The sequence below is a fragment of the Desmodus rotundus genome, chromosome 6 (genome assembly GCF_022682495.2).
Source record: "Desmodus rotundus isolate HL8 chromosome 6, HLdesRot8A.1, whole genome shotgun sequence".
Lineage (NCBI taxonomy): Eukaryota > Metazoa > Chordata > Mammalia > Chiroptera > Phyllostomidae > Desmodus > Desmodus rotundus.
In genome coordinates, this window is record NC_071392.1 from 123,184,185 (window position 1) to 123,201,187 (window position 17,003).

General features: G+C 39.7%; 1 protein-coding gene across 2 annotated transcripts in view; it reads left to right on the forward strand.

Moving 5' to 3' along the window:
* SNAP25 (synaptosome associated protein 25) overlaps positions 1 to 11,417 on the forward strand; it is a 78,965-nt gene extending 67,548 nt beyond the window's left edge. For both annotated transcript variants that reach the window (XM_024559791.4, XM_024559790.4), the window contains exons 6-8: positions 2,009 to 2,134; positions 4,651 to 4,795; positions 10,124 to 11,417. In XM_024559791.4, coding sequence (XP_024415559.1) covers positions 2,009 to 2,134; positions 4,651 to 4,795; positions 10,124 to 10,192 — 340 coding nt within the window. In that variant the 3' untranslated portion in view covers positions 10,193 to 11,417. The remainder of the gene's footprint in view (positions 1 to 2,008; positions 2,135 to 4,650; positions 4,796 to 10,123) is intronic.
* The last annotated feature ends 5,586 nt before the right edge of the window (positions 11,418 to 17,003 follow it).

Consider the following 17,003-nt stretch of genomic DNA (forward strand, 5'->3'; position numbering starts at 1 on the left):
TGTGATAAATTCCAAAAGACACATTTTCCCCATTTATGAACTGTGTGTAGAGAAAGAACAGAGGTAGCCCCCTTAGGATGGATTCTAATGTTTGGATGAAATGATGACCCCTACAAATTTCACATATTAGTGGGCACAGATCTCTTACTGCACAGGAGACCCTATCTGAGCTTCAAAGCTTGACCGAAGTGATCCCTTTGTGTGTAAATAATGCTGTAAAAACCATGTGTCACAACGCAGTGTCTGGTGGTGCCCTGGACTCTCTGGGGGCTTCGCCCTGTCTCGGCATGTTTCGAAGGATTATGGTAGATGTACGGCAGTTATGTGAGTCTATGTGCAGCATTGTGAGTGCAGTGATTTGCCTTCTTTCAGAAACGCAAACTTTCCTCCCCCTTGACTTTGCCAAAGATGGTATACCAGACATTTACATAGCAGAAAACATCACCAGGTCCATGTAACTTCTTTTAATGTGAGGCGGAGGGGAATGGGAAGCTGGGGGAACAAAAACAAAGCCAGACACTGAGCTCTGTTAAATTAGTTTTTGGATCCTGTCCCACTGAGTGGGCCCGTGCTTCTTTAGCACAGCAAATCATGACAGCTCTAAGGGCTGTGGATTTATATACTAGATTGTGGGAGTTACTGAGATTCTATCTGTACCATTTTCTAGTATGTCTCCAGGGTTCTATGTTCCCCAATTAAGTTTTAATAGTAGAGCCAGTTTTAATAGATAACCATGGTTGTCTAGTTAAAATTTTTAAAAGTGGGGGGTACATGTCTTTAATAGAAATTATGAAAATGGGACCAAAGGAAATGTTTTCATTTTTGGACTAAAAGGTGTGTGGTTTCTTCTATGCAAAGAACCTAACAACATCTTTGATGGCCTTAAATTACAACACACCCACCAAAATAAGCTGCACATGTTTCTATTGGGCACAACAGGTATGCCTGGATTTTAAGTTTCTCTCCAAGGCAGCTCAGTGAAATATGGCCCGTGAAGACCACACCAGTTCCAGACCACTCCCCTCGTGCCACATCCAGGATAGCTTGAAGTAGGAGTTTGTACTCACTCCCACCCTGCCCTTGAGACCGACAAAGAAGCAATTGAAACTGCGTTTCAAATCCTCATGAAGGCTATTACTGTCCTGCTAGTGCCAAAGAGAATGGTCAACTTCTGGAGTAGTTTGGCTTAAATGAGAATGCTTCACTTTCTACTCATGCCTGTAGCTGGTGCATGAAGATTATGTAGAGGGGTTTTCCTTTTTGATGCTAGATGGCTTGTTCTTTCTTCTATTTTCCTGCATTCATTTCACTACGCCTCTTTTACTTTTTGTCTCTGTGGACAAAGGTTTGTACATCAACTCTGGATGTATGGTGACTGTTTGGAAGTACCGATATATTATCTAATTCAGATCATGTTAGAGGCAACTCAAGGACCATCACCCTTGGCCAACCACCAATCCTTTATGTCCTTCATGCAGAGTTGGAATGGTTAGTTCCACACATGCATTGGGGGAAATAATTTAACAGGGAATTCTTCATGATAGTGTGTAAAAACTCAGTAGAGTGTGTTTTTCTTGAAGGCAGTGTGTTGCTGTGGTGTGATGTGCACGTTCTACTTGGCAGTCTTGTTTTGTGTCTGTTTGCCAGTATGTTTTCCTGTGTGTTTTGTGTCTCAAAATATAACCTTGTCACTGAAATAGAAGTGATTGTCCTCAAGCTACCTTAATTGTTGTCCTAAACCACAAAAACATACCAAAACAAGAACAAACTGTGGGCAAAGGTTACAGTCTTGACAATTGCAATGGATTAAATTGGAAGTGAAATGCTGAGTAGTTGAGGCATGGTGGTGGCCAACTCTTTGGGTCCATATTATGATATATCGGTATTCTCTAATGCCTCAAATTAAAACTCATTGCTTGGTTCGGTTCTTGGCTTGAAGAGATAGCCATTGCTATGAACTTGACACTCCACCCCCTTGCCTTTGTTACTCACCCTCTTTTTTGCATAGGCTTAAATCAAGTGATGCTTATAAAAAAGCCTGGGGCAACAATCAGGATGGAGTGGTGGCCAGCCAGCCTGCTCGTGTGGTGGACGAACGGGAGCAGATGGCCATCAGCGGTGGCTTCATTCGCAGGTGAGCCTTGTACAGCCAACGCTGTAGCAGCTGTCTATTTTTGCACAACAGACAAGCCCAAACTGACTGGTTCTTAAAACAACACCTATTTTATTACTTATGAACCTGTACATTGGCTGGAGAGTTCTTCTGACTGCCTTTTCTGGGCTCATTCATTACAGGCAGCCGGGTGTGGAATGATCCAAAAAGGCCTCTCCCATTTGTTTGGGGCTGTCAACATTTGCTAGGACTGGCAGGGGCTGCAGCAGAGTGCCTCTGTTCTCTTCATGTTTCCTCCAGCAGGATAGCTCAGGCTTCTTACAGGGCAGTGGAAGCATTCCATGGGGCAGGTTCCAATTCACAAGCACTTGTGAAGCCTTTGCTTGTGTCATGTTTGCCAAAGCCTCATCAGACAGAGCAAGTCACATGATCATATCGAGGGTCAATGCTGCAGTAGACAGGCATCTCATTCCATGAGTTTAATTGAACAGAACCATTAAAGAGACGGTTTACAGAGGTGTGGACTGGGTTAATAACAAGAACTGATAAAGCATTTATGGATTAGCAACAGCAAGAAGAGTTCTGAAGGGACAGGAGAGAGCTGTTATCACAACCCCAGCAATAGCTAGGGCTTTGGGCAGAGGCGATAGGTAGAGAAATGCAGCCACTGCCCAAACTATTAACAGCGGGAAATGAGAAAGGCAATAGATGCCCCAGCTCATTACTCCTCTTGCCCTCCAACCTCTCATTGGCCATTTGCCAAAGTCCTTTGGAAATTAGAGATGAGAAAACCTGGGTGATACAGTTGTTGACAGGTCAGCCTCTTGGGGCAGAGAGCAAAGGTCAGAGAACAAATTTGGGGGTACAAAGAACACTAGGCATACCTGGCTTCTTATTAATCATTTCCTTTGAGATCTGGAAGCAAAAGCCAAGTTAAATATCTGCTTTTTAAAAATCTCATGTTACACAGACCTGTCAATTCAGAACTCAACTTTCAGGAGACCAGAAGACAGTTACAGTAACAAATATTTCTGTTGTTGAAAAGAAAAAAAATACCTATCCCCTTTTATAGGCTACTACACCAGGACGCCTCAGTGACTAGGTAGTTTTAAAGCTCTCTATACCCAGGCCACTAATGAGGCCAATCAATAATGCAGATTCAAGGGACAGGTCACTGTCACTTAGGTATAAGGTCTAGATATCCACCTAAAGCCTCATAGACGGCAATTTTATTCCTGTTTCTATCTGCTCCCAGGGAAACTAAAGCAGGGGATCTCAACCCTGCCTGCATATTAGAATGGCTGGAGGAGTGTTTTGTTTTGTTTTAATACAAGTGCCCTAACCTAATCCACACCAACTGAATCAGAATCTCTAGAAGTGGGACCTAGACACCTGCAGTTTTTAAAGCTCCTCAGGTGATTCTAGTATGCAATCAAGGCTGCAAACCATCAAATAAGAATATGCCTTAGCTGTTGACAGTCATTTAAATAAGCTTCTCTTCTATGTAAAAAGAAAAAAAAAACTAGGGAGTTCCCCTTTAATTTTCCTGGACTGGGCTGCTTTAAAAACCTCAGGGGACTAGTCTGCATTAGGAGTTACCACAGGGGAAGGATTTTAACCCCTCTGAACACTTTAGCCCCTCACCATCTGTAGTGGGAATATGTTATTTAGCTAGAACATCCTGGAGTAAGTGTAAGTACCTACCATTTGCAATAAGACTTACTGCCTCTTTAACTTTCAAGCTGAGCTGTAGAAGAAAAAAATATGACAAAATGGTAAGGCACTTTGAGAGCCAACTCCTTTCTTCCCACTCAAACTGGAACAAAACCTTTTATCAGAGATTTTCCCCCCTGAAATAACCCATTTACAATGCCACCGAAAACCCCATAGCATTGAAATGTAAGCAAATAAAAATCATCTTAAACAAGCAGCTCCCTTTGGAATTCTTGGGAGCAAGCAAGATTAGGAGGCAGATTGAAATTATCATTACTCTTCCCATGGACATTGCTCCCCAACGGGAAAGAAGGGAGCAGAGGCATGCTCTGCCTTAGCACAATGGCTTTTTCTTTCATTCTGAATTTGGCTCTTGGAGATTTTGGTTGACAATTCAGAAAGAAAAACATAGTTCCTAACTAGCTCCATCTTCATTTTCTGACCTGGAACCCTCCCAACTAAAATAATTTTATTCTTAAAAAGTGAAAATTGGGATAAACATTTAAAGGGACAAAATGATATGCTGGCAGAAGTGACAGAGGTAAATAAATTAATCAATTTAATAATAGAAATTCTTTTAAAATAGAAATTCAAGGATTCAAAATGCATTATAAAAATAATTTTCTAATAAAATTAAGGAAAACAAATAAAAATTATTTCCTAATGTATACAAGCTACAAATTGCCCTCCCATTGAATGGAGATTTCAGATGGATAACATTAATGCCTAGAGGTCTACAGAATTTTTTTTCCTAAGTTTTGGATCCTTGGCGTTCAATTTTTCTCTCAACTTTTATCCATGAAAAATTGCTGTTTGTTTCCCAGGGTAACAAATGATGCCCGAGAAAATGAAATGGATGAAAACCTGGAGCAGGTGAGCGGCATCATTGGAAACCTCCGTCACATGGCCCTGGATATGGGCAATGAGATTGATACACAGAACCGCCAGATCGACAGGATCATGGAGAAGGTGAGCACGTGGCCGTCAGCACATTTCCATTGTTCATTCTTCCTCTGAAGTAATCACTGAGAAAGTGTGAAGGGCATAAGGAGACCCTCACACTATGGCAGTGGATTCAGGCACAACGGTAGACAGAAAATTTTCATCTACCCCAAGATAAAAATTCAGCAACAGGTAAATAACTAGAGGATAGAATTTAATCTAGCAGATATTCCTCAGGGGCACCTCTATTTCAGGCATTGTGCTAAGCATCACAGAACATGTAAAGATGAGAAAGATACTATTCCTGCTGCCTAGAAACTCTCAGCCTAGGGGAGGTTGTTAGCTTCCAGATGAATTTATTACCACAGAAAATGTAATCCACTGAGACAGCCACGCATAAAATGCTAAGTAGGTTAGATAAGGAAAGATTTTAAGGGTCGAGGGGTGGGAAAATCTAAAAAACAAGAAAGAGTTGAATTTGAACTGAGTCTTGAAGGATGGTTTGGACCTTGTCAAGTGGATATGATTTAGAAATAAAAATCAGGAAATGGGGGAAATAATAGTTATTTTAGTTTAACCAGAAGATGAATATAAGCTTTGATTTTTATAAATGCCAAAGCTTTAATGATAGTTCAAAAAGGCCCAGATTCCATTTCTGGTCCAACAATACACATATCAAGATTTCAAAGTAAGGAACATAATGTGACATAAGGTTGAGTTCACACGAGGGCACAAGATGTGACTCCAAGACTGAGTTCATAGTGTCACCAAGAGGCATAGGAAGAGTGGTGAGAGTGGAATGGGGAGGGGTGGGTTTGGTGGCTTGAGATTAGAAAGGAAGAGAAAGGAGCACTGGAAAGCTTTTATTAAAAAATTTGGGACACCAAAACCTAACATTCCACATTATATAAATCTGACATAGTTTCTATGTCCTTGTATTCCACCCCTCACCAATCAGTAGTCTTGACTCCTACTTACAATATCTTCAAAGGTCCAAATGACTAAAGGAAACAATAGACACATTATAAATTTAATGATAACTGTGCATCTGTGATCAATTCTAGGTGACTAAGCTTATCATGTGTGAGTTTGTTCCCTGGGAGATACTGAAGTTTTGAGCCTGAGATCCTGAATCTCCTTTTAACAATTTACTCTAGTTTGGTGAACAAAGAAGGATGTTTTTGAGATCTCTTGAGTCATAAGGCTAAATACTCAGTTTCTTGTACCCAAGCAGTCTCCACTGATGTGAAAAAGCAATAAGCAGACGTAAAGGGAACACTTTGCCCTATTGTGTTGTATGGGCTCCATATTAAAAGTATCTGATTGCTTAATATTTTACCTGATCAATATTGAGCTACACAAATGTCAGTGTTGGTTGGCAAAATGGTTGTGCTTTGCTTACTTTTACAAGTCATGACATACTTACCATTGTTTAGAGCCTTTGATATTCTAAAGCTTTTAAAGCTGAGCAAATCAATGGATTTTAGAATGATATCGAGAGTTTTAAAAAGCACTGGAGCCAACACAAACTGACCTAACCCATTACAGCCAAGAAAAATGAACTAAGAAATAATTGCTGAACTACCTTCCAACAGAAAAATGATTTGAAAAAACAAGTAGCCATTTTCTATTAATGGACCCAATTTACTCAAAGATGTAGGGAGATAATGTATCTCTAACTCAATAAGAGTTCTGGAGGAGAAATTTTACTAAGAGAGAGGGGTCAACCTTTATTGATAGAGTTGGACTTTAGGCAAGAAAAATTGTTCCTGGAAAGGCAAGTGGCACTTTAATTCTGCCACTTTGCAATTCTAGCTGTCTTCTTTAGGGAAAACCTTTCATTCTGGGCCCAATTTACTACAAGGACAAAGACATATGCAGCTATATGGTTTAATCAAAAGTCAGAATGGGAAATAGCCATTATGGTTGGTATCATTCCTTGAACACTGAGTTGTTTAAGGAGTGGGAAGGGGTCTAACTGCCTTTGAATAATTAGCTTTTTCTCCCCCCATAATTACAGTCTGGACGTGATTTAGTGAGGACCCATTTCATCCCAGCATTGCCCTCAATGCATGTTATGTGGGCCTCACAATTAACAGACTTTCACCTTCTCATGTATGTTCTCACTTCTGATCATAGGAAATGGTGTTCACAGTCTCCCACATGCCTAATACTAAATCAAAATCACACAGTAGGAGGAAAGAGAATTTTCTGGTGTTTCTCTCATATGCTGCCATGACCCCAACAACAACTTTCAGCTAATTCCATCAGTAATGATGCTTTCTCATCACTTTGATTAATAATAAAGTTTTGGGGGGTTAAAACAATGAAATTTTCAATATATGCCCATAGACTGTCAAGAAATGACTTTGCCCTTTAAAAACCCTTGCTTTCTAATTAAGATATTTATATATACAGATGGGTAAAAGTACATTTACAGTTGTTTGTATGGACAATAATATAATAATTAATAATAATACAAGAATAAAATGTTTTGTATACTCATAACTGTAAACCTACTTTTGCCCACACCACATATATTTTTTCTAAGGTTAAAAAGGTACCATTGTTTCATAAAACTAAAATGGGGCAAGTTCACATCAGATATCTATGGGAACTGTTGATAAGGAAATAACTTAGTGATGTTCAAACTTCAATTTAAATTTGTCAGGGGCAGATGCCACACGCACAGTAGAATACAGTGAGGCTGAAGCTTTAGCAATCCTCAGATTCTCCTACCAACAAGGAAACATGGCATTTTAAAACTAAGAGCTTGATTCCAACAGGGTTTCCTGCACCAGCTTCATGACCTGGTTTTCTCATTTAAAAGACAATAAGAGAATAGTTCAAACCTGGGATCAGAACTGGCTGCCATGGTGAATAATGAGCCTCTACTTCTGGGAGTCTGAGCTGTGGCCTAAATACCACCTGCCATGGTCTGAATTCGAGACTTCCAGCATGTTCAGAGGGGTGGGCTAACTGGCTCCTTCTAGCTCTCTTACTGGCTTTCCAGTGGGCATCTTGGCCTTCCCACAAGGACAAATCTTAGCATATCTTGGGTATGCCATCAAGTTCAGGATCCTCTAAAGAGAAATATGAGAAGTGGGATGAGATGCACTCCATAAATACAGTCCTAAAGCCTACAAATAGAATAAATACAGAAGCATTCTCCAAATACCAGGAAGACATCTAAAAGGAGATTATCTCAGGATTTTTTTCTAAAAGGTACTACTTCTGTTATACCAATAATAAAGGTGGGGTACCTTTGTGTCAGATATTGTATGGGTTGGAATTCTGATACGCTTCAGAAAGAATTTAGGTGGAAAGCACAGATGCTCAGTGAACTAGGGTCTGTTTCAGCTCCTCCCAGATCCTTTGAAGATGTCCAGAGAAACCTCATACTCTCCTTTAAAATATCCTCTTGCTCCACCATGTGGAGGTCACTAATGCATTCTTAATGTAGGAGGTCCTAGAACATTTGCCTCTAAAAATGTCATTCATTTTGAAATGGCTAGGTGTTTTTTTTTTCATTTGAGCTTTTGTCAGTCTGGGAAAATAGCATAATTCAATCTGCAGGAACATTTCACATTGGTCTAAGCCTGTAATTTTTCTTTGCACCAACATGTCATTATTTCGGATAGGAATTGTAGCTGAAGAAGGAAGATTTAAAAGCCAAGAAAAATTGCCCTTGCAGGTGTGGCTCAGTTTGTTTGGCCATTGTCCCATAGGCCAAAAACTCATGGGTTCAATTACCTGTCAGGGTACATAGCGAGGTTGTGGGTTTGATCCCTGGGGCTCATACACACTTGATACTTCTCTCTCATATCAATATTTTTCTCTCTCTTTCTCTCTCCCTCCCTCCCTCTCTAAAAAGCAATGAACAAAATGTCCTAGGATGAGGATTTTTAAAAAGCTAAGTAAAATTGAAAAGAATATCATTTTCCAAATTAGGAACCCAAGATCAAAAATATGAGTCTATGGATTAAAATAATCAAGGAAATTTAATGCTCTCCCTGACTTGTTTTGAAAGTCAACTCTTGATAATCCAAACAGATGGTAGGAAACTATTGCCAGATAATTTAGAATTATGAATAATCTAGAAATATTTCTGTTTCCACTTGGCAAACTTCTATTCGAATATGGATAACTCTCAGGTCCTGGGAATTCACAATTAAACTGAATATAGAAGACCCAACTTGATAGAGATTGGAATGTACCAAGCACAGTAGTAGATGCAAAATCAGCAATCATTGAATAATACTGTTTGACAGAAAGACAGTTCCATTTTCCTAGAATGTTTAATCTTTGCCTCTACTTGCTGACTCATATGTTTCTCAGTGATATTAGGAACAGTTTATTTTCTGGGGGTTAAAGGTCTATCTTGGTAGCAGCCCTGGGTTTCATGCTCTATATATAACAAAAGGTAACTCAAGCAGTGAGGACATCAATCAAGGCATGAAAATATGGTAAATGTGCTCATGTTAAAACAAGCCAGTTTTCAAACTCGTAGAAGTGGGTCTTCAGAATGGGGCTGTAAAATAATTAAACATCCCCAAAAGCAAGCCAAATTTTCACCTAACAATAATTGCAAGATAAGATATATTGAACACTTAATTTTTGCAAAACATTATTCTAAGCACATTGTGTGTATAAATGCATTTCCTCCTCACAGCAAATCTAAGAGGTAAAATGATTAACATAATAATTAGCAGTGTGGACTCTGACTCCAGGCTGCTTGTCTTCTGACTCTGGTGTCCCCACTTATTAGTACTATGACTTTAGACAAATTGCCCAAATCCTCTCTTATAGGTTTTCTCACTTGGAAAGGGGAGCTAATAACAGTATACACTTCATAGTTGATGTCTATCTTGCTGTTACCAAAGCTGAATGAATGAAACAGAGTATACACTGATGCTTATTGGCAGTACTCTCTATTGCCCCCAGCTCACAGATGAGACAGCTGAGGCCCCTTGATGTTAAGTAATTTACTCAAAGTAACACTACTAATAAGTTATCCATGATTTGAAACCAACTATGTACGTAGTCATAATTCAACTCAACACAACATATGTGGGAGCCTACCATAGAAGTCATTAGGTGTCATTTCAGGAGAGAAATATAAACGATATAACTCTGTCCCCAAAGGACACTCTCTGGTGGGGAAAGTAGTCATGAGAACTAAGATCAAGTTCCTATGGTCACGTCTACATATAGTCGAAACACAGAGAAGAGATGGTCAACTCTGGCAAAGTTGCAACATGCCTTCATCCAAAAGGGTGCATTTGAATTGGACCCACAGGGATGAATGAAATGTTAATGGGTAACCTGGATTCTGTTTTCTTTCTCCTTTCCTAGGCTGATTCCAACAAAACCAGAATTGATGAGGCCAACCAACGTGCAACAAAGATGCTGGGGAGTGGTTAAATGTGCCCACCTGTGTTCTCTTCCAAATGCTGTCAAGCAAGACAGCGCCTTCATGCTTTTCTCATGGTATTACCTAGTAGGTCTGCACACACACACATCAGTCCACCCTCATTGTGAATGTTGTCTTGTGTCGTCCATCAGTTTCCCAAAAATATTATGTCTTTTGTTCTTTCTGGGTCTCTTTCTTTCCAAAGGTTGTATATAGTAGTCATTTGGTGGCTCTAACTCCCTACATAAGATGTCTTGGTTTTCATTTTTCCTTTTCTCTCCTCAGTGGCGTTTGCTGAATGACAACAATTTAGGAATGCTCAATGTGCTGTTGATTCTTTCAATCACAGTATTGTTCTTGTAAAACTGTGACATTCCACAGAGCTACTGCCACAGTCCTTTCTTTGGGTGTCAGGCTCTGAAACTCTCAAAATTTGCTGTCTTTGGTTCCTCATGGCTGTCACCTATGATTTCATGATTAGACAATGTGGAATTAATAACAGGCATTGCACTAAAAGTGATGTGATTTATGCATTTATGCATGAGAACTAAATAGATTTTTAGATTCCTACTTAAACAAAATCTTTCCATGACAGTAGCATACTGATGAGAAAACACACACACACACACACACACAAGCAACAACAGCACCAACAGAACAACAAAGCATGCTCAGTATTGCGACACTGTCAAGATTAAGTTATACCAGCAAAACTGCAGTAGTGTCATTTTCTTTCTGTCAATATATAGACTTATTAATCATAATCATCCTTTTTTTAAAAAAAGAATTTTAAAAAAAGATGAATTTGACACACTCACCATTTAATCATTTTCAGCAAAATCAACGTTTGGCTGAAATTATGTCAAATGGATGTAATATAGGGTTTGTTTGCTGCTTTTGAAGGCTGTGTTTTGGAGAAAGCTATCTTGCTGTGAAACAGTGTGGAGATGTAAATTTTATAAGGCCGACTCTTACTAATCACCATTTTCCCTGTGGTTTGTTATCAGTTCAATTCTCTGTTGCTTAATCTAGAGCTATGCACACCAAATTGCTGAGATGTTTAGTAGCTGATAAAGCAACCTTTAAAAAATAATATAAATGAATGAAATATAGATAAACTGTGAGATAACTATCATTACAGCATGTAATATTAAATTCCTCCTGTCTCCTCTGTCAGTTTGTGAAGTGATTGACATTTTGTAGCTAGTTTAAAATTATTAAAAATTATAGACACCAGATGTCTGCTTTAACTTCTTCACGCACCCCATCTGATTTTGCACTCACACAAGAAAGGAAAGCCTGGTCACTCAGTCCCATTGCCCTTAAGAAGCCAATTCTGTGTGCTGAGGGCACCATATGGAAAAAACAAAGGTGTCTCTTAGACAGAACTCCAGTGGCAGTTGAAATTTGGCTTGATTTTTACAATCTGTTTCAAAAATACTCATGTGTAGGTTGAGTGTTGGCTGTGGGAAGATACATAGTTTTCCAGAAGACGTGGGGAAAAAAATCTGTGGTGCTCAGACATGGCCCTAAATAAATTCAGATATGTCAGTTGTCAATCTACCCTTACTTTTCCTTCCGCTTCCCGGTACATCCCCACCAAAGCTGTGCCCTCTGCAACCATCACCACCACTGCCCCAACTTTGTAACTTCTTGCTGACATATCGTACAAATCACTTATTTAAAATATAGAATTCAATGGTTTATAGCATATTCAGAGTTGTGCAGTCTAATTTTAGAATATTGTCGCCCCAAAAAGAAACCTGATACCTACTAGCAGTTAGTCCCATCCATAGGCAGCCACTAATTTATGTTCTGTCTCTATATATTTGCCTGTTTTGAACATGTCACATGAATGGAATTAGACAACATGTAATCTTCCATGGCTGGCTTCTTTTATTTAGCATAATGTTTTCAATGTTCATCCATGTTGTAACATATAACAGAGCTTCATTCCTTTTCATGGCCAAATAATATTATATGGAAAACATACTGTGTTTATCCATTCAGCCATTGATGGACATTGGGATTGTTTTCACTTTTTGGCTATTATGAGTTATGCTTCTATGAACACTCATGTATAAGTTTTTGTGTGGACATGTGTTTTCAATTCTGTTAACATCGCTATTTTTCCACCATTATTGCCTCGACCACCTACACTTCTACCACCATCACCTTCACTATTACCTGTGCCACCTCTATCTCCATCGTAACCACTGCCTCAATTTCACCCTCCTTCTTCCTCTGCCACCTCTCCACCATCTTAACTAGCACCTCCACCATTATCACTGCTACCTTCCCAATGACATTTAGCACCTCCATTACCATTGCCATCACCACCATTGCCTCCACCTCTGCCTTCTCTACCACCTTCACCAGCCACCACCATTACCACCATCACCACCCTCACCTCAACCACCTCTCTGCCTCTCCTATTCCATAATAGCAATCAAATTAATTTATTCTGGATGCTCTGGTTGGCTGCAGATCATTTCACCAGAAGCTCTGAAGATTTTGTGAGAACAGTTAAGAAATGAAAGCAGTGAAGACAAACTCATCACCTTCTTTCCAAGCCTCACAACAGGTTCTAGAGATACACTAGATGCTCAGGAAAGTTATTCTAAGAGACAGCCATAACACATCTATTCCCTACAGAAGATGCTGAAAGACATAGAAAGTGAATAAGTATACTTCATGTGTCAAAGCTGCTAAGGGGGCAACATATGGGGCCATGTTAGAAAACTCTGTTCCAAATTCCATCTGTTCTCAGTCAGGTGAGTGAGTATGTTTCCAAATTGTCTGAGTAATTAAAAACCCACACCGGATACATGAAAGGTAAGATATGGGCATTTTGCTTTAAGGTCCATCACATAGTTCACTCTGAAGCATATTTCTTTGATAACTGAGTTTATTCAACCTCAGCTCTAATGCAATCAATTGCTTTTGGCTAAAGGAGAACATATTCCCTGGGGATGAATTAGCTCTGGGTAATGTGCCAACTCAGGAAGTACATTAGAAATATAATGATTGTGGTAAGGAGGAACCCTGTCAAGGCTAAATCTTCTGCCTCCCTCTTCCATGAGCCTTCTACAAAAGACAGGCCAGACAGAAGGTGAAAGGCGGTCCTGGATCCTAGCAACGGAAAGCCCCCTTGGTCTGCCTCTCTATTTCTAGGTTCTATTATTCCTCCTCATCCTCCCTCAGCATCTGATTTGACCAACTTTCCCCAATGTTTGTGTCACTGCTTTGTCATCAATTGGATGATTACACTGGAAATTAAGAAAAAGGGAAGAAAATCCATACTTTGTTATCATTCAGTACATGCCAGGTCCTGTGTTAAGTGCCTTATTTATGTAGACTCATTAAAGCCCCTTAAAAACTCTACAAAATAGGCATTATTAGCCCATTTTTCAGAGGAAGAAATTAATAGCTTATTTAAACAAGATCTCCCAGCTAGTAAGTGATATCGGCAGGATGTGTGTGACTCCAAAGCTATAGAGAGGTCTGGAAAATAAATTCAGGATGGTGCCTCCCTCGATTCAACCAGAAACTGCAGGAGATATTTGGCTTCACAAAGAACAGCAAAGACAAATATATTGGATTTCTTAGAAGGAGTTCTTGGTGAACCTGCCTTTCATCATTTATTTATTCATTCGTAAAATATTTACTGGGCTTCCATGCCAGGTCCTAAGTATTGAGAGCAGAGCAGAGAGGGGGAAAAGTAGAAAATTCCCTACACTCACTGAACTTACACTCAAGCTGGAGAGAGATAGATAAACCAGCAAGGAAAATATAAAGTATATCAGATGGTAAGTGCCAGAGAGAAATGCAAAACAATGAAGGGGAAAGAGTGCAGGAGATAGGAAAGAGAGTGTTACTTTAAAACAGAGTGACAGAGCCCTGACTGGTGTGGTTTAGTGGGTTGGGTGTGGTCCCATGAACCAAAGGGTCACTAGTTCAGTTCCCAATCAGGGCACATGCCTGGGTTGTGGGCTAGTCCCCGGTTGCGGGCATGCAGGAGGCAACCCATCAATGTTTCTCTTGCACATTGAAATTTCTCTACCACTCTCTCTCCCTCCCTTACCCTCTCTCTAAAAATAAAATCTTTAAAAAAATAAAAATAGAAGGCCTCACAGATAAGGTAAGTTTAAGCAGAGACTTCAAGTTTTAGAATAACTAAAATGATATGCCCAGGGTAAACCCATTTGGGAAAGATGGGCCAGGATTAATGAAATAAATGTACAAACTACCTATATCTTTTCACTTTGTAATCCTGGAGTACCTCCTCTGCAACTCAGTCAACACTAGTTTAAAGTGTTTCCACTATTGTTCAAAAAAGACTTGCAAAATCCTTGGCTCAAGCAAGGAGGCAAATTCAGAAGATAAAACAGTATGCAAGGGACGGATATCAAGTCAAATTTTCTTAGAAGAGTTGGAAGTGTTAACTTTATGGTCTAAAATTTAGGAATTCTTCCTCTATATGTTTTTTGTACAATCATCAACTTAGTAATTTACCTTCAAGTAGGTGAGTCACATACCCCAGGTTCTCTATCTAGGTTTTAGAAACTCAAATCAATCTTCTATAATGTAGGAGGCTTTGGGAAACAAAGAAGCTAAGGAAAAGTAAACTATAAATAAGTCATTTAACCATAGTACCCATGGCTATGTCCAGGATAACTATCTAACATTCTAGAATTTTAGAGTTCCAGTCCCAGGCAGGGTGCAACCAGCTGATGTCTCCCCCACCCCACCCCACCCTTACAGCCATCCTTAGCTCCTCCAGGCTCTTATCATAAGGGGTTTACTGCTTTGAGTTCATGATCTTATTTCCACAAGCAACTCAGAAAAATGTGGCCCATAATTCTTCTACTGGACATTGATGGTGCCCAGCCTACATCCTCTGAGCAATTTCCCCTACTCACAAAAGGCTGTTGCAGTGAAGAACTGTAATTCTCTGCCTTGGGGCAGGAAACACCAGAAATGTTAAAGTTTTAATGCCCCTGGAAGCAGCCCTCAAGCAGGATGGATGGGGATGGGTGAGTGGATACCCAGTTTCCTTGGACCCAGGTTGGGATAGGTCTAGGTGTGTGTTCTATATTATCTCTCAGAGATGTCCCTGCAGAAACAATCCCAGTTCCTCGCATGATAACTTGCCTCATGATTATCACTCTTTCATGACTTTCTTATCTGTCTCTTTCCCACCTCACAACTTGTGTTTCCTAGAATCTCTTCTCAAATATTCTACTTGCCCCAAATCCTTGTTTCAGGATCTGCTTCTGGGGAAGCCTTACCTCAGGCAATACTTTCTCATGAGATACATGCCAGCTTCTGAGAATCTCCCCCCAAACACTGCCATACAGAAATTCCTATAGGTGTTGCCTTCCACCTATTTCCAAGTATTCTTTGGACCCACCCATCATCAATGAAATGCCCCTTACTTCTTACAACCTGCATTTAAAAACTGGCATTCTAGCCCTGGCTTGATAGCTCAGTTGGTTAGAGCATCGTCCTGATACGCCAAGGGTGCAGGTTTGATCCCTAGTCAGAGCACATACAGGAAGCAACCAATGAATGCCTAAAGAAGTGGAACAACAAATCAATATTTATCTCTCTCTGTTTCTCTCTCTCTCTCAAATCAATAAATAAAAATTAAAAAAAAACTGGTATTCATCAGCAGTGAGCAAGGAGCTGCATGCAAAGCAATACCAACTATTGCCTTAGCACATTGTTCTTCATCTGTGAAATCCAGCTTCTGCACCCATGCACCACCATACCCTCCGCTAACAAGGACTGGAGGAATGAAAAGGCAATTTGCTGCCTCCCACAAAGTTATGAACTAAAGGGTAGCATCAAGGTGCTATGGAAAGAGAATCTTCAGACTCTCCTAAGGCTTAGTCTGTGTATGTCTAAACAAAAGGGATATAATGATGCTTGTCTTGCCTATTTCACTGAATGGTTAAGAATATCGACTAATGTTCATTAAATGCTTTGTAAATCTTATATGCCACAAACATGACAATTAAAGTGAAAGAAAACATGACCAAGCAATTCCACTTCTAGGAATGTATCCAAAAAAAGAAACAAACACTAATTCAAAAAATATATGTGCCCCTATGCTCATTGCAGTGTTATTTATATAAACTAGGATTTGGAAGCAGCCCAAGTGCCTCAGTAGATGAGTAGATAAAGAAGCTGTGGTACATTTACAGACTGAAATACTACTTGGCCATAAAAAAGAAGGAAATCTTACCCTATGAGACAGTATGGATGGACCTGAAGAGCCCTATGCTAAGCCAAATAAGCCAGCCATAGAAAGACAAGTACCATATGATTTTACTTCCATGTGGAATGTAATGAACAAAATAAACAAAATGGAAACAGACTTATAGATACAGAAAACAGACAGACAGCTGTCAGAGTGGAGGCTGCAGAGCTGAGTGAAAAAGGTGAAGGGATTAAGAAAAGGAAACCTCATAGACACAGACACCAGTATGGTGATCACCAGAGGGAAAAGGGTGGGGGGAGGTAGAAGAGGATAAAGGGAGAATAAATGGTGATGAAAGGAGACTTGACTTGAGGTGGTGAACACACATACAACATACAGATAATGTATTATAGGATTGTATGCCTGAAACCTATTAATTTTATTAACCAATGTCACCCCAATAAACTCAATTAAAAGAGTAAAAATAAATTAGTAATTAATTAAGTGAAAGAAAACACAACACCATCAGAGACAGAAACAGGTCTCCCTCCCTTGCCACTTCTAATTAGAGAATTCTTTCGTTGCATGTATGTATGCACAGTTTACACACTGAACTT